The sequence below is a fragment of the Schistocerca gregaria genome, chromosome 5, assembly GCF_023897955.1.
Source record: "Schistocerca gregaria isolate iqSchGreg1 chromosome 5, iqSchGreg1.2, whole genome shotgun sequence".
Taxonomy (NCBI): domain Eukaryota; kingdom Metazoa; phylum Arthropoda; class Insecta; order Orthoptera; family Acrididae; genus Schistocerca; species Schistocerca gregaria.
Window position 1 is genome coordinate 525,836,780 of NC_064924.1, and position 24,870 is coordinate 525,861,649.

The following is a 24,870-nucleotide window of genomic DNA, read 5'->3' on the forward strand; positions in this document are numbered from 1 at the left end:
ACAAATAACACAAAGGGAGCTTAGATTACATACCTTCATGTGAGGTACAACAATGAAGGTAGATTTAAAGCAAGCAGCAATGGGCATGAGAGAAGGATGGAATCAGGAGAGAAAGAGGAACTGGATGAAACACAGTTAACGAAGATAGCTGAAAAGGAAGTGATGTGACTGATTGAGAAATGAAAAGAGAAATGAGCATACTTTAGAAGATGGGTGCATTTACTTTACTGTTTTGGCAGATTGATACTGGCCTTATATATTGATTTTCTGGGGAAATGTTATGAGGCTGAAAGAAGGAATTGCTTCAACTGCTTGTTAAAGACAGTAGGGTATTGAATTACGCACTGAGTGAATGGTAATTGGTTCCAGATGTGGACAGCTGTAACAGAGAGGGAGTTTGTGAATATTTTTGTTTCACGGATGAACACGGCTAGGTCACAAAATAGGTGAGCCCATGTGCTTAGATCGTGATAGCATGACAGATACTCAATCTCTGATGTGAGATACCATGATTCAAACACACTGAGGAGCTCCTATCACCTGGCCAAGGATAGCATTAGATTTTACACCACTAAACAATTTTTTCTTGTATTTGCTAAAATATCCAGTTACTCATTAAAGAAGTAAGGGAAATTACTCTCAGTCTAAACAGAGCCCACATATCTGGCCAAACCAGATAAAACTTGGATGTGGCAGTACCCCAAAAGTTCCTTGCTATTAACTGCTTTGCCTTATCATCTGTCCACACCATTGGCATGCAGCTTACCTTTTGCAGCAATTATTTTTATCCTCTGCAAACCCTAAATGTTTACCATCTTGTTGATGTAAGTGTCAAGATAAGATCCTTACTGTCTGCAGTGTATAATGTTACAATCAGTTGCTTAAGCAAGTCCAGGACTTAAAGCAACAGAGGGCTTGTAGCATGAACATTCCTCCAGTTTGGAAACTCTGTTTTTTTTCCCCATAACCCAATCCCAGTTAACAACTCAGTGATGGGGCTCCCTTAGGTGCTTGGGATTTGCACCACACAGGAGCACATTTAGCTTTTGAAAATTATGAACGTAGTAAGTACTATTCATATTGTGAACAGGCTCCCCTGATCTTGATATCAACATTCAATGAACATAGTAGCTCATATTATAAGTGCATTTTGTAGGAAGCTTAATGATTTCCAGCTAACCAGGTAATGAATTTATTCCTGAATACAAAACAGAATGCAGATAAGGAATGTGCAAATAACAGCTACTGGAGGGAATCTCAGGTGCACTTAAATGTATGTAGGGCCTAAGAAATGGTAAATTCTTAACTTAAATTTCGTCTGTTTCCTAGAAACAGAAGCTAAGAACAATGGATTACCTCAACAGATGTTCCAGATTTCAAGAACTGTATTTATTTAACTAGCATTCAGCATGGAGCAAAAGTTTTATTCAACTAAGGTGTAATGAAGAATTTTAGTTTTCAAAGAACACACAACTTTTTTCTTCACTTAGATTGTTATTTATTTATTTATTTTCACTACTGGATGTGGCTTATGAATCCACTGTATAGTGAATATCTGTACAGAAAGGCATACTTACGTTAATGATACAAAATACAAAATTGATGGTGTGAAGGTAAATAAGTGGAAAAAATAATCAACTTTAAATTTGCCAATTGTCTAAATTGGCAGGATCTTCACAATCTGTGTCTCAATTTGTGTTGATTTACAAGCTATTAAAGGTGATTTGACAGTCTTGACTTTTATTTTGTCCATATAAGGTGGGAAATATGCCCAGATATAATGTTGACCCAAGAATAATATCTGTGTATATGTAAAGGTGGGAACTAACAAAATAAAATAATTAAAAGATACTATGAAATGAGTTGTTCTAAAACTTTCATTTCCGTTAGTGTGAAGGTAATATGAATAATGTTATCTGCCAGTGTGGAAATAGCATGAGTAATCTTAAATTGTATTGGTAACATAAGTATGCTTTTCTGTACAGATATTCACAGACAATGGCTTCATAAGCTGAAACTGGTAGTAAAAACAAAACAAATACAATAAATAAATAAATAAATAAAAAGCTGCCTAAATGAAGAAAAAAATTCTGCTTCTGTTCAATAAATATTTGGTCGTGGTACCCTCAATGAAGAAGATGTAAAACGAATCAGTTTTCTCTGGAATGAGATTTTATTGCAGTAAGACAAGTAAATGTGTTAGATCAAGGATCAGAAGTGAGAAGCTATAGTTCTGACAGTATGGTTATAATACCATTACTAACCTGATTTTCTGTGTCTCCTGTATGCCAGAGTGAGTTCCTCAGCATCTGTCCTGGCCCTGTGCTGGAATCCACCAGTTTCAGCTGAATACCTGGTTCTGCAACTGCTCGGAAAGGTGTAGCTTGCCAATATGTCTGTGTATTCTTCTTCCACATGACTGTATAAAATTTGTGATTGTTCTGATAACTGAAAAAGATCATTAATTTTCGATGAAAATCACAAGTACGAGGAGTTTGTTGGATGAAAAGACTGTTAGATTGAATCTCTAGATATTTAAAATAACACAAAGATTTTTTTAGCTTTTAAAACTATGACAAAGATTTTGTGATATGTTCCCAAAATCCAGAGAGATTATCACAGTCTACTAATTTCTCCTGTCAAAGTAATTTAAAATTCTGCAACTCAACTTCTGAACTTATTTTTAAATTTCCAAGTCTATGTGCCCTGCTCCCAAAGTTCCTGTACTGATGGCTTGTAGGTGAATTACCCTCTTCTTGTAGAAACATTCATTATTTACTTTAAGTTTCAATAGATTAGTATTATTGTAGAATACATTCATTTCTCTGATTCATGTTTCTTTGCCTGAAGGATTAAATATTTTTGGTAATGGAATACTGTTGCACAAAATTCTTAGAGAACAGCAGCTTCAGAGGTTATTTCTTAGTACCAAACATCGTTCTGTCGCTCTTCCCATGCCTGAATGCATAAGACTGCATGCTGGAGAGGCAATCAGTCAGTCATGCCACATAGACAGTTCAGAAAGGCTATTAACTGTTTCTACAAAGCACTTCTCACTGAGAAGTTAGTTAGGAACTAATAAATAATAATTATTATTATTATTATTTCCATTTCATTTATATTTTTGGGAATCCCTTTATTTTCTGTTCTCTTTAAGTGTCCATACCATTCTAGTCTTGATGTTTCTGTTCTGCTCTTCAAGGGTCCCTCTTTCACTATTTCCCTTACCCTTTCATTCCCCATCCTATCCCTCCTTATTACTCCTAATCTACTTCAGAGGAATTTCATTTCACATGCTTGTAAACACGCACATGACACTTTGCAAGAATGGTTTTGCCTGTATGTCACATTCACTGATTATTTTATTTCTTCCATTCTCCTCTATCACACTTCCCAAGTACTTGACACTTTCCACCTTCTTGAACTGTTCTCTTCCAATCCTTATTCCACTAGTTGCTCTATGTTTGTTTTTAGTTGCAACCAGAATCTCACATTTGTTTGCAATAAATTTCATTCCAGGCTTTCTCACAGTTTCATCCCTAGCATCCAGCTGTTCCTGATTCTCCTCCTCCCTGTTACCCCAGATCATCAAATCATCTTTGAACACCATCACTTTCATCTTGTCTTCTTCTGTCTTTTCTGCCACCTTAGTCATTATCTTATCCAAAACCACAATGAAGAGGATAGGTGACAAACCTTTGCTCAGATTCTAAAAAAACTAAACTCCACCCAAACAGGCCATGAAGGCCCAATGGTACCAACCAACCTCTTTGTCATCCTCAGCCCACAGGCATCACTGGATGTGGATATGGAGGGGTATGTGGTCAGCACACCACTCTCCCAGCCTTATGTCAGCTTACGAGGCAAGCCACTTCTTTTCAAACTGGTAGCTCCTCAGTTTGCCTCACAAGGGTAGAGTGCACTCTGTTTGCCAACAGTGCTTGGTGGACTGAATGGTTACCCGTCCAAGTGCTGGCCCAGCCCGACAGTGCTTAACTTCAGTGATCTGACGGGAACCAGTGTTAACACTGCAGCAAGACCATCGGCTTGTTCAGACTTTGCTTTCCAGAATACTTTCACAGTGTGCTGTCAGTGTGACTTCCCTGTAGTTTCTTCAGTCCCTTCCTCCCTTTCTTGAACTTAGGGATGATTAGTGCCAATATTTTGGAGTCTTTTCCTCATTCTGCACCAACCTTACCACATGATACAGCCACTGTTTCCCAACCTCCCTCTCCTGCCTTCACAATTTCAACATTTACTTCATCCATTCATAGTTCTTTTCCTCCTTTGATTTTGTACAGTGCATTTCCATTTCTTTCTATGTCAGGACCTTCACCACCCACCCCTCCTTCCCAGAGTTTACTTCCGCCACCATTACCCTGTTATCATCATCTCCAAGTCTGTTCGGATTTAGCAAGTGTTCAAAGTACACCTTCCACATTATATTCAGTATCTCTTTGTTATTAACGTCTTTCCCATTTTTATCCATCGTTGCAGCCTCTCCTCTTACTTTTGACATTTCCATGTAACATTTTCTCACCTCTGCTGCTATCTTCTCCCATCATCTTTGTCCATTTTTCCATCCACTTTCTTATCTCCTCAGACACTGTCTTATTTGCCTCTTTTTCCTTTTTCTTGTACTCCTCTTTTGCTAGTTATGATTTACGAATAAATCATCTCTCTGAAATAAATATGCTTTGCAGCTTAGTGTATAAACTAATCCATTGCAAAATATTCATTATATTATTACATTTAAGCCTTGTAAACAAATCAGAATCGGTTTTTCTCTCATGGCAAACCTTATAAGTATTTGAATTGTTAGAGGCTTGCAGTCTCATTTTTTGCATATATAAACTGTCTTTATGTGCGCATTTATCTCTTTTTAAGTTTCTCCAAGCTTTTGTCAAAATACGCTGTAGCTGAATGATGCTCATTTGATAACTATATGCTTATGCTGCACTTATCAACTTTAGCTTTATTTTTTATTTTTCAAGTTCCAATGCAAATAAGGTGACATTAACTTTAAACGAGGTCTACTTCATGTTTTTGACACCTCCTTCGTCATTCTTGATTTGGAAGATAAGACATCACAGTTAAAGAAAACTAAAATTAACAGCATTTAAATTTGCAGCTTAACAATAATGAACACATAAAATGTTTTTATGTAACAAAGAAAATTGTCTCACTGACCTGAAAATGAATCCAACATAATCATCATCTATTTCTGTGTCAATGAAGAATGTTCCTTCAAAATCTACTCCGCCAAATTCATCAAATCCTGTTAAGGGTAAATAAGAAATCCACATTAGAATTCAAATGCTTCATGTGTGCTACTCATTAAAATACTGAGCAAAAGAATACCTAAGTATCACTGTAGATTCAGGACATTCTGAAATCATCATTTTGTGCACCAGACGCATACATATATGACCTGATGTTTTCCCATATATTTCTTGCTTGTAGACTACTCAGGTGTTCAAATGGGTCATGTCATAATTACTTCCCAATATTTTAGCAAACATACTTCTTGCCATCTTCAGGTGGTCCCTGACGAATGCTGCTCTGCTCCTGTCAGTGCCCTGTACATGCTGATCGTTACCCCATCCTCCACTCCTATTGCTATCTGTGTGGCCACTGTAGTGGATGGTGATGCTGGTGGGGGTATCTCCCTGGATGGAGAGATGTCTGCTTGTGGATATAATGGATTGCTAGGCACATAAATGTCATTTACCCCTAACCCCTCAAACCATAATTTTTAATTCCCTAACAATCAAACAATGGAAAATCTAGGATGGAATGGAGGCAGTGTGGTTTCAGTTGCCTGGGATTGCAGTCGTGTGTGTGAGTTGCATTTCCATGAGTGTGTATGTGTATATGTGTTTTGACAAAGGCCATTGGCCGAAAGATCTTGCTGTGCTTATCTACGACTCAGCATCTCTGCTATATGGTTAATTCTCTAACACATTTTCTATGAGTCACATGAGTTTGTAATGTGTAGTATCGCAGATACCTCTTGGCATGCTGCACTTGAATTTACATTAAGTAACGAAGCTGTTATTTAAAAACAGAAAATTTAAGTTTTAGTTACAAATATGTATATGTGTAAATGTACATGTCGTAGCTAAAGGTTTGAACAATGTAAGTTTAACAGTGGCAGCTCTTTCAGAAATAGGAGATTATTGTTCATGGTGTGGGACAGTTACTGAAGGTTATAAGTACAGAACTATGGATTATGGATTAAGTGAGGCTATTACCAAAAGTGGGTAAGGGTCAGACTAGAAATCCAAAGGTTCGGGTTAAGTTGTCAGTAAGTCCTAGGATTTTTTCCATCTCTTATTGCTTCTTTCATCTCTGGTACAATGATTTGTATGTGTGAAAAATACCAGCTGAACTGTGGTTTGGAATCCTGGGAAAGGTATAGGTCTCCCCATAGCATTAACTGATCTAGACAGTATTGTTGACTTAAGTTAATAATGATTGTGGGCTCATTTTAGGAATTTATTTCTTCTGTTAATATAAGGAGAGTTCAGGTTACTGTCAATAACTGCTGGTAGTTAATGCGCACTATATGTGGAAGCAATTTCTTACATTTGATTTGGTTCACTAACAATTCTAAAGCTTTTGGCCAATTAGCTTTTTATGCCATAGTTGCTCTAATTTCTAAGTTGTTTAGCATCAGGCTTTACTCGCATAATATGTGCAGTCTGCACAATTCTTTTTTTTCCTCTCTTTGATCAAATTTTTATGTTGTTCACAAACTGCAACAACTTCTAAACTTATCATGCTAGTTAAGGCCATAGCAACATGGTGTTTTGCTTATGTACTTCTGACCAGAAAGCGATTGTGGGGCTGGAGCCCAAGATTTTTGTTAATTGTGCCTTTTGCATTCTTATGGTGATATTTCCATGGAAGCTTTCATCTCCTGACATATTCTAACCAGGAAGTGACATACCAGTTTTCATAGATTTATCTTTAATAATTTTCTAATGTAACAAAATATTTTTGTAAAATTTTTGTCCTCTATTTTACCCCTTTGCAGGCTGAATTTCTAAAAACATGAAACATGTTTTTTAATTTCTAACACAGAAGCCAAATACAAATTTTCTTATGTTTAACTTAAAAATGCTTGCATAATGAAAGATTTCCATAAAACTTTCGTCCCCTATTTCACCCCCACAGATACTGAAGTTCCAAAAACAGTGAAACATGTATTTTTTTTTATTTTGAACGAAGAACCCAAGTTCAAATTTTTAAGTGTTAGCTTTAAAAATGACTTCATAAAACTTTTCATCCACTATTTCACTACCTTTGGGGATTGAATTTCCAGAAACAGTGAAACACATATTTGTTTGTTTCTAAACAAGAAGTCAAATGCCAATTTTTACAGATGTAGCTTTAAAAATGTTTTATTAGTTATTTAATAATGATTTATTTTCGAAAGAAACCTTCACCTGCTGTTTTGCCCCTTTAGTGATTGAATTTCCAAAAATGCAGAAACACATTTTTTTAATTTCTGACTGAGAAACCAACCACTAATTTTCATAATTCTAGATTTTAAACTGCCATAATAGTGACATATTTTCAAAAAGCCTTTCATCCCCTTTTCAACTCCTTAGGCATGGAATTTTGAACAGTGCATTCTTATATCGTACCTACAGTATAAGACCAACACCCACTTCAAATTCCTTAGTGGTTTGGGCTGGGCAATGATGAGTCAGTCAGGACCTTGGCTTTTATCTATAGAAATTATTCAATTTTTAACCGAAAGGAAAAAAGAAAGGTCATCTCACTTTACATTTCCAGTTAGTTGTTGTCCTCTTTCTCTCTGTCCCCCTATCAGTCTGATTTATCTGTCACAATCATGCATCTTCCTGCTTCCTACCCATTGGGCCAATGAAACAGTTTGGGCTAACTTGTGTTTGAAATCCTTTTCCCCAAGATAATAATCCTATTCAGCTTTGTACAGTGAACTGTAGTTTTACATTCTTATCTCTGGTCATAAAAATGCTTTGGTTCCACATGATTCAAATTTGTTTAATTTTGAATTAACAGTGGTATTATATAACTCTAAAACAGTAATGTATTTAGTAAAAAAATTAGTGTGCTACCTATCTGACTGCCTGGCATGTACAGAACTAGCAATAATATCTGGACTGTAGATTCAACATATGAACTCATTATACATCTTTCAAGACTCTCTTTCTGGCTATGATGAGCGAGACGACACTAACAAACAGCTGAATCAGACCTCTTCCTCGTAGTCTATATTACACATTTCTGATTTACAGTGGTGGGTGGTAACGACAGCAAGCATTTCACAAGGCCCAGGAAGCACTGGAGAGTCATGTTCTTATGTGGCCACTCAACAACTGCTTACAATTCAAAATCGGCCCTTGATCCAGTGCACAAACCACCCTCCTGACAATTTTCCTGACATCTATATAGTATTTCTTGAACCACCCAAACACAGTTCAGGTGTAATAGAGTGGTCCAATGCACAGCTAGAAGCACAGATCTCCAGCACACATACACACAAGGGTGCATGCAATCCATTAAAAGGTTCCATTGTGTAACAGTGTACGCTAAATTAACCATGACATATTACAATTCCATAGAGTTCTAACATGGAGCAACAATCACACAAGCCAAGTGTCATTTTATGATGATGAAGTTAATGAGAATGTTTTGAATTTATTTCTAAGCTTCCAGCTATGTTTATAGGTGCAGAACATTGCTGGAATGAATATTAGCTTACAAAAGATTGCATCATAAATTCTATTAATGAGCAAACTGTAGCTTTTGTAAAAGTGACAGAAGGAAGTGACAGTGACAGTGAAGGATTCTGAATAATTTTAAAGTAGTTTAAAATTAAAGGGACAAAATACAGGATAATTCAAAATGAATATGGTGGTTACAAATGACTATAACTGTTTAACACATAGCAATACATCAGTAAGAATTACACAGAATTTAAAGGAAAGTTCAATGCTTTGGATAACAGCAAGGAATCAGAAGCCGATATGTAGATACACGCATTTTCAAATCACCACCTTCCAAAATGTTGTCGTGGTCACACTGGATTTGACAATGCTGTATTCTGCTCTTGGCCACATGTATCCTAGGATCTGACACTCATGGGTCTCTTTGAACAGGGTTATGTGAAAGACCTTGTACATGTGCCTTTTTTCCTAAAAACAATTCTATGACTCAAAATGTGAATTTCTAATGTGGCTGCATTGGTGACATTGAATATGCTTCAGATTGCATGGTTTGAAATGACATATCCTTGTGACCAAGGGAAGTCATACAGAACACTATAAATTATGTAAAAAATTTTCAACCTTCTCATAAATTCCCTGTTACCCTTATTCATTTATCACTGTACACTGAATAGTTATAGTGATTTCTAATTGCCAATTCATTTTGAATAGGCCTGATACAACAGCTACATTATGAAATTAAATTTCTTAAAATTAAATTGGGACAATGGAAAATGTATTGAACCATTAAAGCACTACTTTATCCACAGTCATCAGTTAACCATTTGAAGAACGTATCTCAGAAACAGTGTGAAGTATGGAAAAGTAAAACCATTGTACAGGGTGTTAGGGATGTAAGTGTAGATGTTTTTATTGATGACTAAGGACGACAACATTACATCACTACTTACTTCATTTGTAGACTAAGAATTGTAGCCACTATGAGAAGTAAGCAATTGTTGCTTATTTTCCCCAAGTCAGCAGGTCATATACTGAAGTGTGGATGCAAAATGGATAATCTATACTGACAGGTGTAGTCCACTCTGCAGCACAGTTACAACTGTGCAGAAAACACCAGGTAGTAAATTATGCGACGAGTATGTGGGAAGACTGTTAGATAAAAGGAAGAAAGTAACTAACACCCTGAAGGGGGTACAAATTAAGGTACCAGGTATCACAATATCTGTACTACATCCATAACACTCTGTGTTTTAAAAATGTCAAACTTCAGGAACTATTTCTTTTCTTCTTCTAACAATGAAAGGTTGTTGAAATCTGACTTCAAAATCCCTCGTAAAGCCCAGTGTAATCTCAACAAGAAGCAGCTGGCAGAGCAGTTAAGGCACTGGACTGACAATCAGGCGGAGAGCATTTAGCATTACTGTCTTGCCCACCTGGTTTATGTTTTATTTGGTTCCTCTGTATGTTTAAGCTTAACACTAGGATGGTTTCTCACATAAGGCCACAACTGAATGTAATGTCTTTAAATAACCCCACTGTCAATGAAGCATTAAATCTTCCTCTTGTATATTCACAAAATCGGCCTGGCTTTCAGAAACATAAAATTACAATATGTTATCAGAAAATATGTTGCAAAAATTAATTTCTCTTTAGTCCATGAACATTAAAGAACGTGTGTATGACCTTATTAATGACAGGCCATACTGTGAAGAGTCCTTGCTGTTCTATCAGTTGCAAAAGTAAAGAATAAGGGTTGTCCACAGCAACTGTTTGTATCATTTCCATCAAGAATGGGCATAATACTCAATAGAGTAGTTTTTTTTTCAGTATATGGGAACATAGTAATGCAGCAACCATGCTAGTGAGAATATTAAGGAAAATAAAATACTAATGAAAGGCTTGCTATAATAAGAGATTTGATACTCAATAGTTTTGAGTTTACTTAAATAGGTGCCTCTGATTCCTGCCAAGGAGATGATAAACCAGCCATGCAGATGGACAGGGTGCTATTGATGTTGTAGAACTTTGTGTAGGTATTTTTTATGATCCATAAAACAAAAAGCTTTTTTCTTAAATCTGGAAAAACTTTACTAGCAAAACATAATATGGATAACTTAAAGTGTAAGCCTTTAAAGAAGTCAAACGGGGTAAACAAGTATGCTGTAGCCTGACACAGGTCACTCAAAATTTTTGGAGGGACACAAACAAGTGGCACTGTGGTTGGAGAATATTTGCATAACTACTTTTTCATGGATGGTGAGCTCTGTTGTGAATATAAGTCTTTCAGGAAATATATTTTGTATCACAGATGAATTCCAATGAAAACTGTTGATGGCTGGAAAAACTGTTTTGAGCTTAGTAATTTATATTAAGAGTATTTTTGAAAGTGGTCTCCTTCCAGGATTTTTGGTGGGATCAGCAGTGGTTTCACAGACGAAAGCAGTTAACAAAGTGAGTCATAAAGTGGATGAACAGGTATGTGACTATCATAACACATATGATCACAGTGCATCAAGATTAAAGACATTAATGGAACCTACAACTTCAAATATAAAGTCAAATTGCTCTCAGAGGAATACAGACAGAGACAAACTACTTACTTTTCTACAAGTTAATGTACGTTGTATTAGAAATAAAATTTTAGAATTAGAACATTTATGCAACACTGAGCATGTAGATGTTATATGTGTATCTGAGCACTGGTTAACACAAGAACAAGTAAATATGTTCATTCCCCAAGGGCATGTTGTGGGAGGCATGATATGTAGAAAACAGAGAAAGAATGGTGGGACAGGAATAATGTTTTCCAGAATTGATGTATCTACATACTCCTCGGAACTAGATGGGGAGTTTAGTTGTGTAAAACTAATGAATGAAAATATAATGGTAGTTAGTCTATATAGGTCGCCAGATGGTGATGTAAATTTGTTTATTGAAAAATGTGAATTAATAATTAAAAAAATATTGAAGAGTAAAATGAGAATTGCTTTATGTGGTGATTTCAACATAGAAATGGTAAACACACAGAGGCAGTTGCTAGGACATTTTTGAATATGCTAAGATCATTAGACCTCTATTGTACAAATAACTGTGCCACATGTAAGAATGCCTGTATAGACAATATTATTGTGAATTTCCATAGGGAGGATTTTACAGTTAGACTTGCAGGAAGTGGACTTGCAGATCATGAGCCACTACTCCTTACACTCTGTAAGAGGCAGCCAGTTAAAACTGAAGAATCTAAAGTAGTAGTGATACGAAGACAGAAGGAAGAGTACATAAATATGTTTGTTGATTGATTAGGAAGTGCAGATTGGGACTTTATATATAATTGTCAATCTGGAAAAAGGGAAGCTGAAATTGGCTTTGGTAACTTCTTTAAAAAGTACCCAGATTTATGGTATTCTTGCTCACCAGTAAAAAAAAAATAGATATCCAAATGAAATGAAAAAGAAAAGTCTGAACTGGTTCACACAAGAGCTCGTAGAAATTAGAGGAAACTTGCATATGCTGTACCAGATGCATAAACAAGCCTCTGATCAAGGGGCAGGACAGAGTGTGAACATTCATAGGTCATATCTGAAATGCAAAAAATACTATAAAGCTAAACTTCTTCTGGCAAAAAAGCAAGCAGTGGAGAACTACATAGAAAGAGCTCCCAATAAATGCAAGGCAACCTGGCAAATAATAAAACAAGAGAATACACCGAAACGCACAGAAACAGCTCTGCTTGACCCTGAAGAATTAAATGAGTACTTTTTAAACTCAGTTACAGAAATAAGTAACAGTATCAAAGCAACAAATTCATCTGCAATGAACCTTGTTGGAACACCACTGCCTGTTAACCTGGCATTTCAATGGAGGGCTGTCACACCTGCTGATGTTATAAAAGCTGTATCCAAATTTTCAGGTTCTAAAAGTATGGACTGTTATTGGTTATCAAATAACATAATTAAAAAGACAATACACTCAATCGCCAAAACATTAGCTTATATTTTTAATAAATGTGTGGAATTTGGAGTTTTTCCGGATGCACTTATTGGTTATCAAATAACATAATTAAAAAGACAATACACTCAATCGCCAAAACATTAGCTTATATTTTTAATAAATGTGTGGAATTTGGAGTTTTTCCGGATGCACTCAAGGTATCAAAAGTTGTTCCAGTTTTTAAAAAAGGAGACAAACATCTCCCCCAAAGATACAGACCAGACTCCATTGTTCCAATATTCTCAAAGGTATTTGAGGCGCTGATACACACACAAATAAGCAACTTCTTTGAAAAACACAATATCCTATGTAACAATCAGTTTGGCTTTCGAAAGGGGAAGAACACAACAGGGGCCATCTTGGAAATAATTGACCAAACCTTAACAGCTTTTGAAAATAATAACATGGTATCACTGGTATTATGTGACCTAAGCAGAGCTTTCGATTGCATTCCTGTTGACATATTACTGGAGAAACTAGAGTCTTATGGGGTGAGAGGGGGCACTTTATCTGTGATAAATTCTTATTTAAGTAACCGAAAACAATTTGTTTCAGTCAGAAATTTAAATTATTCCATCATGGAAATCAGCACAGGTGTACCACAAGGATCTATCCTTGGACCCTTCTTTTTCATTGTTGCTATTAATGATTTACCTAAAAATATAGCTCACCCTGTTGTGTGTTATGCTGACGATACAACACTACTTACCACACATCATAACATAACAGATCTGATTAACCTAACAAAAGAAACACTAGACAAGGCCCTGGACTGGTTTGCTGCCAATAAGCTCCTATGCAACCCTGACAAAACACAACAACTTTTAATGGGAACATCAAATGAAATAGGCAATAAGTCGGTAAAACTCTTAGGTATTCACATTGACTCAAAACTATATTGGGAGGAACATGTCAATCATGTATGTGAAAAAATATCTCGGGTGGCATACCTTCTCTCAAAACTAAGGGAGGTAGTGAGCTTGGAGTACCTCAGGGTGACATACTTTGGGCTATTTCAGTCACATATTTCATATGGTCTGATTATATGGGGGCACTTCCCTCACATCAAAAACATATTGAAATTACAAAAAAAAGTCATACGTATAATATGTAAAAGAGGTCATAGGGAGCAGTGCCGTCCTCTTTTTTTCCAGACTCAGAATACTTACAATTATAAATTTATACATCTATGTGTCTGTACTCTATATTAAAAATAATATTTCAGAATTTATTGCCAGAAGGGAAATACACAAACATAACACCAGGGCTAATGGTAATTTAGACATACCGCGCCACAGATCAGCAAAAACAGGAAATTTCCACAAAGTTAACCCACTCAAAATGTTCAATAAACTGCCAGTTCATGTTCAGTCTATGGATACAAATTGTTTTAAAATTAAGTGGTACAGCTGACTGTCAGATCATCCATTCTATAACATTAAAGAATTCTTTGAGATGCCTGCGGAGAATATAAGTATTTAAAAGTTGTCTGTAGTTAAACATATTATTTTGTGCTGTGGTTAATTGTGTGTAATTACAAAGTTTACACTATAAACAATAAAATACCATATTAGATTATAAGATAGCTTGTTGCGTTAACTTTTAAAAGCTATCCTTTGTAATTTGGTACACTGCCATGCTTCAAATGTATTCTATAATGTATTGACAGAAGTTTATTTTATTATTCTGTATGTACTAGTACATCTTTTATGACAAAGCCAATATCATTGTAAAATGATCTACGGTGAATAAAATTCTTGATACTAGTAAACGTATCTGCATTTAATTACCATTTTTCTCTTGAGGCTTTTGTTTGCAGCACCAAAAAATGCTTAAACTTAGTGACCAGTAATTTTTAACTATGTCTAGCCATCTCATTATTGTTTTGGAAGTGAATTTTATCTGTGCTGAAATATGTGGTTTCTGTTTTGTGAGCCCCAGAATATTTGTGCTCCATGTTTGTAGCTTATTTGGACCTCTTTTGGGCATATAATTTGCTTTTTCCCCTACTGTATTACAGAGTGTGAGTGTCACAAAATTAGTTGTTAACAATTCTTTCTTCCCCTCTTTGACTTTTTTGATTAATGCTAGCCAAGATGTATGGACAAAACCAAGAAGATGGACCATCATGAAAAATAAATAGAGGTTTTAAATTCACACAAAGAATGATGCAGTTCCAGTACAGTCTGTAGATATACACAAAAGTCATCCACAGTATTGTTCTTTAATTTACATTTATCCTCTGCTGGTTACCACACAGTGTATGACAATAGATATTATTTGTTCTACTATCATCATCTAACTTCCCATCCCTACTTTCCTGTTCCAGTCATAATTTGTACACACAATGAGCACATACTGTGAAGCTCCTGTATGGGCATAAATTTATGTGATTTAAGCATTGTGGACATTTCAGGAAATATATCTGGATTGAAGTAATAAATAATTACTGACGTTTTGTACAATTTTTATGAACACAAATAATGAAAGGAGTTAGGGTAATGACTCACTATACAGATGATGGACTGGAATACTCTTTTTCACATTCTAAAGGTGGCAGGGGTAAAATACAGGGAGCGAAAGGCTATTTACAATTTGTACAGAAACCAGATGGCAGTCATAAGAGTCGAGGGGCATGAAAGGGAAGCAGTGGTTGGGAAAGGAGTGAGACAGGGTTGTAGCCTCTCCCCGATGTTATTCAATCTGTATATTGAGCAAGCAGTAAAGGAAACAAAAGAAAAATTTGGAGTAGGTATTAAAATTCATGGAGACGAAGTAAAAACTTTGAGGTTCGCCGATGACATTGTAATTCTGTCAGAGACGGCAAAGGACTTGGAAGAGAAGTTGAATGGAATGGACAGTGTCTTGAAAGGAGGATATAAGATGAACATCAACAAAAGCAAAACGAGGATAATGGAATGTAGTCAAATTAAATCGGGTGATGCTGAGGGAATTAGATTAGGAAATGAGACACTTAAAGTAGTAAAGGAGTTTTGCTATTTAGGAAGTAAAATAACTGATGATGGTCGAAGTAGAGAGGATATAAAATGTAGACTGGCAATGGGAAGAAAAGCGTTTCTGAAGAAGAGAAATTTGTTAACATCGAATATAGATTTACGTATCAGGAAGTCATTTCTGAAAGTATTTGTTTGGAGTGTAGCCATGTATGGAAGTGAAACATGGACGATAACTAGTTTGGACAAGAAGAGAATAGAAGCTTTCGAAATGTGGTGCTACAGAAGAATGCTGAAGATTAGATGGGTAGATCACGTAACTAATGAGGAGGTATTGAATAGGATTGGGGAGAAGAGAGGTTTGTGGCACAACTTGACTAGAAGAAGGGATCGGTTGGTAGGACATGTTTTGAGGCATCAAGGGATCACAAATTTAGCATTGGAGGGCAGCGTGGAGGGTAAAAATCGTAGAGGGAGACCGAGAGATGAGTACACTAAGCAGATTCAGAAGGATGTAGGTTGGAGTAGGTACTGGGAGATGAAGCAGCTTGCACAGGATAGAGTAGCATGGAGAGCTGCATCAAACCAGTCTCAGGACTGAAGACAACAACAACAACACATACAGATGATGCTTCGAATGGTCAAGAGACACATAAACAAGATGACTGAAAGGATTTCTGACTTACTGGACAGTGTCCTTCTTTCCTTCTTCTTCTCTCTCTCTCTCTCTCTCTCTCTCTCTCTCTCTCTCTCTCTCGCACCCCTCTCCACCTGCCTCCCCTCCCTTTTCCCAGCACCGCAGTTCAATTTGGAGGAGCTGTGTTGGCTGGAGTGTGAGAGAACAGATGTGGAGGAGGAATGAAAATTGGCTGAGAGTTGAGAGGGACCAGGATCAGGATGATAACATGGCATTTGTGGGCCCGCTCTGGAGCAAGGATGAGGATGAGAATGTGGCTTTGGTGAGCCTGCTTTGAAACAGGCAGGTTGTGTTGCAAGTGTCACATGATGAGATGGAGGAATGTTTGATAGAGGGCAATAGAAAAGAGGAGGACAGAGACTATTGAGAGGAAAATGCCTGTGGATGATGGGATGAAGTGAGAGGCTTGGGGACAGGAGTGAAGGTGAGTGTGGGCAGGAGGTGATAGAAGTAGAGATCGAGAGGATTTTGGGAGTGAAGTATGTGCTTTAGGTACACTTCCTGTCTATGTATTTCATGGAACCTGTTATTGGAGGGTAGAGTGACATGGGATGCATACTCAAGTAGCCATTGATGTTGATCATATTTTGCTCAGCAGAACTCTGGTCTTGCCCACAATCTGATGATGGCCATTAATTCTGATGGACAGGTAGTTGGTGGTCACATACACATAAAAGGATGTAAAAACGTCAGAGGGGCACAACTGGTGTATGACATGGCTGCTTTGATGGGTGGTTCTGTCTCAGGATGTGCTGGACAGGTACATAGTACAAGTCTGCAGCAGGGTCTTTCACAGAAGTATGGACCCATGTGGCAAAGGGTTGGTATTAGGCACAACATAGAGAAGGACCAGGGTGTTTTGTTAATTGGTTGTACAGCAGAATACCTCTTTTGGAGGGGTGGAAAGAAATGTTGGTAAGATGTTCCTCATTTCCAAGCATGGAGACAGGTATCTGAAGTCCAGGCAAAAAATTTGCCTTAGTTGTTCCAGTATGAAGACAGTGCTACTTGGAGTTGATTTATGGTGATGGTTGGAGAATTAGGGGCTTGTGTGAAAATATTGTCGGAGATCTGTTCACAGACTAGTTTTGGAGGATAGTGCCTGTAAAGGCTTTAGTAAGATCTTCAGCTTACTGGGCAAGAAATGCTCATCATTACAGATTCGATATCTGCAGTTGGCCAGACTATGGGAGGGACTTTTAATTTGTAAGGAATAGCAGCTATCAAAATTGAGGAACTATTGGTGGTAGGTGGGCTTGATATGGGCAGAGGCTCTTATGGAGACACCGGAGAAGTGGAGTTCAATTTCTAGGAAGGCAGCATGCTGGGCTGAGGAGGAATGTTGAAACAGATGCAACAGAAGGTGTTGAGGCTGTGGCTGTAGTTTTGCTTTTGTCTTGGCCATGTGTACTGGTCATGAAGGTACCATCTATGGACTTGAACAAGATGGGAGTGGAAGCTCCAATCTCCATCCAGCCATTATGGAATAGGATTCCATACTTTTTGCTAAAATACTTCAGGCAAATGCCCATATTGTTCCTACTACAAAGCCACAACTGACTGCCTTTCTGATTCTTGTCAAACTAGACCTGTAAGTACATAAACTGCTGTATATTTAAATTACATCTTTTCCCCTTTATTTAATATCCTTTAAAAGTGACTCACAAATGAATATAACTACTACCATTACTACTACTAAAGAGAAGTATATGGTTAAGGATGTAGTTGGTCAGGTGTACCTGTATAAGAAATGAGTGATAGTTTTGAAGTTGTGTTGACTTTGCTAACAGTTGTGTTCTGCAGCTATGTACTTATTGGTTTCCTACCTTTATGTTAATTTAATATTTGTTTTATCCTTGATTCATGAAACTGACTTTCCCTGGTCACTCTCAGGGCTAATTTAGGTACAGAAAAGTGTCAAAGAAAAAATTTGTCTGCTGCCTGGAGAGCCATTGAGATGCAGTTTGTGTTAATTCTCTTTGAGTATACTAACTCACTTACTACTGTCTTTAAGACTCTGTGACTTATGTAATTTTTCTTTACTGTATAACCCTGCTTTCTCAGGAATCATGAGGTATTTAATCTCTGCAAGCTCCCATCACCCACACAACCACAAACATGCAACTTTCCATTCAATGGTGTATTGCCTCATATCTGTTCCATCATCTGAATCAGCCTTTTGAACAGAACTACAGACCATCAAGTATATTGTTTCTAGCAAAGGCCATAGCTCTTCTTGATTGACAATATATTACGAAAAGTATTGGCAACATTTCAGACAACTTTGCAAAAAAGTCAGTCTCACAACTGAAGACCTGCATTTCGTAGTACCAATAGCATATTACAATTTTATTCAGTAGTAAAGACAAATTGCAATATTTGGCACAGAGTGGAATGTGTAAAATCAAATGCTAGCAGTGTGAAAAAGTATATATTGGTCGGTGAGGCAGAACTGTGGTAACTATGCTATCTGAACATGCAAGAAGCTGGAGAGTAACAAAGAAAGGTTCTAGCTTTGCCAGTCACCTTTTAACAGAACACCATTCATATGTTGTAGAATGTTCCTAGCACTCGCCCCAGTTGTACAGCCGACTTTGCTAGCGATGGTTCACTGACTTCTATGCTCTCATTTGCCGAGACAATAGTTAGCATAGCCTTCAGCTACGTTATTTGCTATGTCCTAGCAAGGCACCAGTATCCGTACTATTGATATTGTGAATCATGTACCATAAAGAGCGACATTCTCCATTAATGGATTAAAGTTAAGTATTCCACCAGCTACGTCCATTTTCCTCAATTCTAATTCCCTTGTCATGTTCCAGACCTCACGCAAGCCTGCATGAGCTGAGACGCGTGCATTTCGGCCTCCTTTAGAAAAACACGGTTGGCTCTCCTGCCAACCGCAACAGATCACATTTGAGGAAGTGGAGAAAATGGTCAATAGAGTGCAGTGCAATAAAGCAGCTGGGGTGGATGAAATTAAGTCAGAACTCATCGAATACAGTGGAATGGCAGGTCTTAAATGGCTACACAGGATAATTGAAATGGCCTGGGAGTCGGGACAGGTTCCATCAGACTGGACAAAAGCAGTAATCACACCAATCTTTAAACATGGAAACAGAAAAGATTGTAACAACTACAGAGGTATTTCTTTAATCAGCATTGTGGGTAAAATCTTCTAAGGTATTGTTGAAAGGAAAGTCCGAGTATTAGTTGAGGACCAATTGGATGAAAATCAGTGTAGGTTTAGGCCTCTTAGAGGTTGTCAGGACCAGATCTTTAGCTTACGGCAAATAATGGAGAAGTGTTATGAGTGGAACAGGGAATTGTATCTATGCTTTATAGATCTAGAAAAGGCATATGACCGGGTTCCTAGGAGGAAGTTATTGTCTGTTCTACGAGATTGTGGAATAGGAGGCAAACTTTTGCAAGCAATTAAAGGTCTTTACATGGATAGTCAGGCAGCAGTTAGAGTTGACGGTAAATGGAGTTCATGGTTCAGAGTAGTTTCAGGGGTAAGACAAGGCTGCAACCTGTCTCCACTATTGTTCATATTATTTATGGATCATATGTTGAAAACAATAGACTGGCTGGGTGAGATTAAGGTATGTGAACACAAAATAAGCAGTCTTGCATATGCGGATGACTTAGTTGTGATGGCAGATTCGATTGAAAGTTTGCAAAGTAATATTTCAGAGCTAGATCAGAAATGTAAGGACTATGGTATGAAGATTAGCATCTCCAAAACGAAAGTAATGTCAGTGGGAAAGAAATATAAACGGATTGAGTGCCAAATAGGAGGAACAAAGTTAGAACAGGTGGGCAGTTTCAAGTACTTAGGATGCATATTCTCACAGGATGGCAACGTAGTGAAGGAACTGGAAGCAAGGTGTAGCAAAGCCAATGCAGTGAGCGCTCAGCTATGATCTACTCTCTTCTGCAAGAAGGAAGTCAGTACCAAGACTAAGTTATCTGTGCACCGTTCAATTTTTCTACCAACTTTGTTGTATGGGAGCGAAAGCTGGGTGGATTCAGGTTACCTTATCAACAAGGTTGAGGTTACGGATATGAAAGTAGCTAGGATGATTGCAGGTACTGGTAGATGGGAACAATGGCAGGAGGGTGTCCACAATGAGGAAATCAAAGAAAAACTGGGAATGAACTCTATAGATGTAGCAGTCAGTGCGAACAGGCTTAGATGGTGGGGTCATGTAACACGCATGGGAGAAGCAAGGTTACCCAAGAGACTCATGGGTTCAGCAGTAGAGGGTAGGAGGAGTCGGGGCAGACCAAGGAGAAGGTACCTGGATTCGGTTAAGAATGATTTTGAAGTAATAGGTTTAACATCAGAAGAGGCACCAATGTTAGCACTGAATAGGGAACATGGAGGAATTTTATAATGGGGGTATGCTCCAGTCTGAACACTGAAAGGCATAAACAGTCTATGCTCCAGACTGAACACTGAAAGGCATAAACAGTCTTAAATGATGATGATGATGATGGTACTGTTAATGAGTGCAGCCAAAACTTCCAATCGAGTGTTTCAATAAAAAAATAAAATAAAAATAAATAAAATTTATTGTTGACCCAAAAGGTAATAATTACAGAGCATGAGATTCTGCGTGGAGATGGTATTCACTTGTACTTATAAATTTTTATTTGTTTGAATCACGTATTACATTTGAGTTCAACATAAATGATCTGAGAAGTGACCATTTATAGTGTCGGCTGAAAGCAAGGGAAAAGTAGAGCATTAATTTTTCCCGAGGGCATGCAGCTTTACTGTATGTTAAATGATGATGGTGTCCTCATGGGTAAAATATTCCAGAGGTAAAATAGTCCCCCATTCAGATCTCTGGGCAGGGACTACTCAGGAAGACGTCGTTATCAGGAGAAAGAAAACTGGTGTTCTATGTTTCGGAGCGTGGAATGTCAGATCCCTTAATTTGGCGGTTAGGTTAGAAAATTCAAAAAGGGAAATGGATAGGTTAAAGTTAGATATAGTGGGGATTAGTGAAGTTCGGTGGCAGGAGTAACAAGACTTCTGGTCAGGTGAATACAGGGTTGGTATATACAAATCAAATCAGGAGTAGATTCAACAATGAATAAAAAAACAGGAGTGTGAGTAAGCTGCTACAAACAGCATAATGATAGCATGAAAGTAGCAAAGATAGACACGAAGCGCACACCTACCATAGTAGTACAAGTTTATATGCCAACCAGCTCCGCAGATGACAAAGATAGTGAAAGGAGACAAAAATTTAATAGTCATGGGTGACTGGAATTTGATAGTAAGAAAAGGAAGAGAAGGAAAAGTAGTAGGCGAATATGAAATGAGGGTAAGGAATGAAAGAGGAAGCTGCCTGGTGCACATTTGCACAGAGCATAACTTAACCGTAGCTAACACTTGGTTCAAGATAATGAAAGAAGGTTTTATGCATGGAAGAAGCTTGGAGACACTGGAAGGTTTCAGATAGATTTTATAATAGTAAGACAGAGATTTAGGAACCAGGTTTTAAATTGTAAGACATTTCCAGGGCAGATGTGAAATCTGACCACAATCTATTGGTTATGAAACGTAGCTTAAAACTGAAGAAACTGCAAAAAGGTGAGAATTTAAGGAGATGGGACTTGGACAAACTGAAGGAACCAGAGGCTGTAGAGAGTTTCAGAGAGACCATTAGGGAATGATTGACAAGAACGGGGGGAAAGAAATACAGTAGAAGAAGAATGGGTAGCTTTGAGAGATGAAATAATGAAGGCAGCAGAGGATCAAGTAGGTAAAACGATGAGAGCTAGTAGAAATCCTTGGATAACAGAAGAGATATTGAATTTAATTGACGAAAGGAGGAAATATAAAAATGCAGTAAATGAAGCAGACAAAAAGGAATACAGACATCTCAAAAATAGGATCGACAGGAAGTGCAAAATGGCTAAGCACGGATGGCTAGAGGACAAATGTAAGGATGTAGAGTCATATATCACTAGGGGTAAGGTAGATACTGCCTACAGGAAAATTAAAGAGACATTAGGAGAAAAGAGAACTGCTTGTATGAATATCAAGAGCTCAGATGGAAACCCAGTTCTAAGCAAAGAAGGGAAAGCAGAAAGGTGGAAGGAGTATATAGAGGGTCTATACAAGGGCGATGTTCTTGAGGACAATATTATGGAAATGGAAGAGGATGTAGATGAAGATGAAAGGAGATATAATACTGCGTGAAGAGTTTGACAGAGCACTGAAAGACTTAAGTCAAAACAAGGTCCTGGTAGTAGACAACATTCCATTAGAACTACTGACAGCCTTGGGAGAGCCAGCCCTGACAAAACTCTACCATCTGGTGAGCAAGATGTATGAGACAGACGAAATACTCACAGACTTCAAGAAGAATATAATAATTCCAATCCCAAAGAAAGCAGTTGTTGACAGATGTGAAAATTACCGAACTATCAGTTTAATAAGTAACGGCTGTAAAACAGTAACATGAATTCTTTACAGACTAATGGAAAAACTGGTAGAAGCAGACCTTGGGGAAGATCAGTTTGGAGTTCGTAGAAATGTTGGAACATGTGAGGCAATACTGACCCTACGACTTATCTTAGAAGATAGTTTAAGGAAAGGTTAACCTACAATTTGAGCATTTGTAGACTTAGAGAAAGCTTTTTACAATACTGATTGGAATACTTCTCTTTCAGATTCTGAAGGTGGCAGGGCTCAAATACATGGAGCGAAAGGCTGTTTACAATTTGTACAGGAACCAGGTGGCAGTTATAAGAGTTGAGGGGCATGATATGGAAGCAGTGGTTGGGAAGGGAGTGAGACAGGGTTGTAGCTTCTCTCTGATGTTATTCAATCTGTATATTGAGCAAGCAGTAAAGGAAACAAAAGAAAAATTCAGAGTAGGAATTAAAATCCATGTAGGAGAAATAAAAACTTTGAGGTTTGATGATGACATCGTAATTCTGTCAGAGACAGCAAAGGACCTGGAAGAGCAGTTGAACGGAATGGACAATGTCTTGAAAGGAAAATATAAGATGAACATCAACAAAAGCAAAACAACTATAATAGAATGTAGTCGAATTAAATCGGGCGTTGCTGAGTGAATTAGATTAGGAAATGAGACACAGTACTAGATGAGTTTTTCTATTTGGGGAGCAAAATAACTGATGATGATTGAAGTACAGAGGATACAAAATGTAGATTGGCAATGGCAAGGAAAGCGTTTCTGAAGAAGAGAAATTTGTTAACATCGAGTATGGATTTAAGTGCCAGGAAGTTATTTCTGAAAGTATTTGTATGGAGTGTAGCCATGTATGGAAGTGAAACATGGGCAGTAAATAGTTTAGGCAAGAAGAGAATAGAAGCTTTTGAAATGTGGTGCTACAGAAGAATGCTGAAGATTAGGTGGGTAGGTCACATAACTAATGCGGAAGTGCTGAAAAGAATTGGGGAGAAGAGAAATTTGTGACACATCTTGACTAGAAGAAGGGATCATTTGGTAGGACCTGTTCTGAGGCATCAAGGAATAACCAATTTAGTATTGGAGGGTAGCATGGAGGGTAAAAATTGTAGAGGGAGACCAAGAGATGAATACACAAGCAGATTCAGAAGAATGTAGGTTGCAGAAGTTATTGGGAGATGAAGAGGCTTGGACAGAGTAGATTAGCATGGAGAGTTGAATCAAACCAGTCTCTGGACTGAAAACCACAACATCAACAATTTTAACTCATGGCATGCAGAGAACAGATCGTCGCTCGTAACTGCAAAAAAAGTTTGGTGTGTATAGTTTGTGTGCTCATAATTTGTTATAACATTGAATTGAACTTCCTTGTATTTAGCTATTCCAGCAGTTAAAAGTGCAAGTAGATGTTTTATCAGTATCTTTCACCATAATGACAAGACATATATTTTTATTTGTTTTGGGATGTCATAACTTAAGTAACCAGACAGATTGTAAAAAATATCAGTGTTCTTCCTTACTTTCATAACATACATACCTACAGCTAGTCCAGGATCACTGTTCATTGTCTGTACAATTTCTGCACCTTTATTGTATATTACCCAGTTTGGATCTATTTGTGAGTCACCTTCAGGGTCCAGAACCACTGTTTGATATGTCCTGGAGAGAGATATAGTTTTTTTATTTCCTTGGTTACAAATAGGAAAAATTACTAAAAAATTAATTTAATGTCATTGTTATAAAAATTCATTTATTTTTCATGAGCTTTATTGGTATTGAAAAATTGCTAGATACTATGTGTCTGTAACTGAGAAAGAACTATAAAATAAAGCAAAAAATAGTTTATTTCAAATGAGTCAATAACTTGTGTATTTGAAATGTGGCTCAAAGGAGAGGTAACCTGACAGGGTTGTGATGTGGTGGAATAGTAATGCATAATAAGTATCAATTTATTCATCTCACAATATACATTTATTAATCATCTGATTAAAAATTTATTTTCATAAAATTATAGCTAATGAAATGGAACACTATTCTTAAATTTTTGAGAA

General features: G+C 37.2%; 1 protein-coding gene across 1 annotated transcript in view; it reads right to left on the reverse strand.

The window, feature by feature from the left end:
* The window catches only part of LOC126272081 (cartilage oligomeric matrix protein), a 388,004-nt gene that overhangs the window by 15,277 nt on the left and 347,857 nt on the right, over window positions 1-24,870 (reverse strand). The window contains exons 19-21 of the mRNA XM_049974643.1: window positions 24,357-24,478; window positions 5,191-5,278; window positions 2,265-2,448 (exon numbers count right to left, since the gene is read on the reverse strand). Coding sequence (XP_049830600.1) covers window positions 2,265-2,448; window positions 5,191-5,278; window positions 24,357-24,478 — 394 coding nt within the window. The remainder of the gene's footprint in view (window positions 1-2,264; window positions 2,449-5,190; window positions 5,279-24,356; window positions 24,479-24,870) is intronic.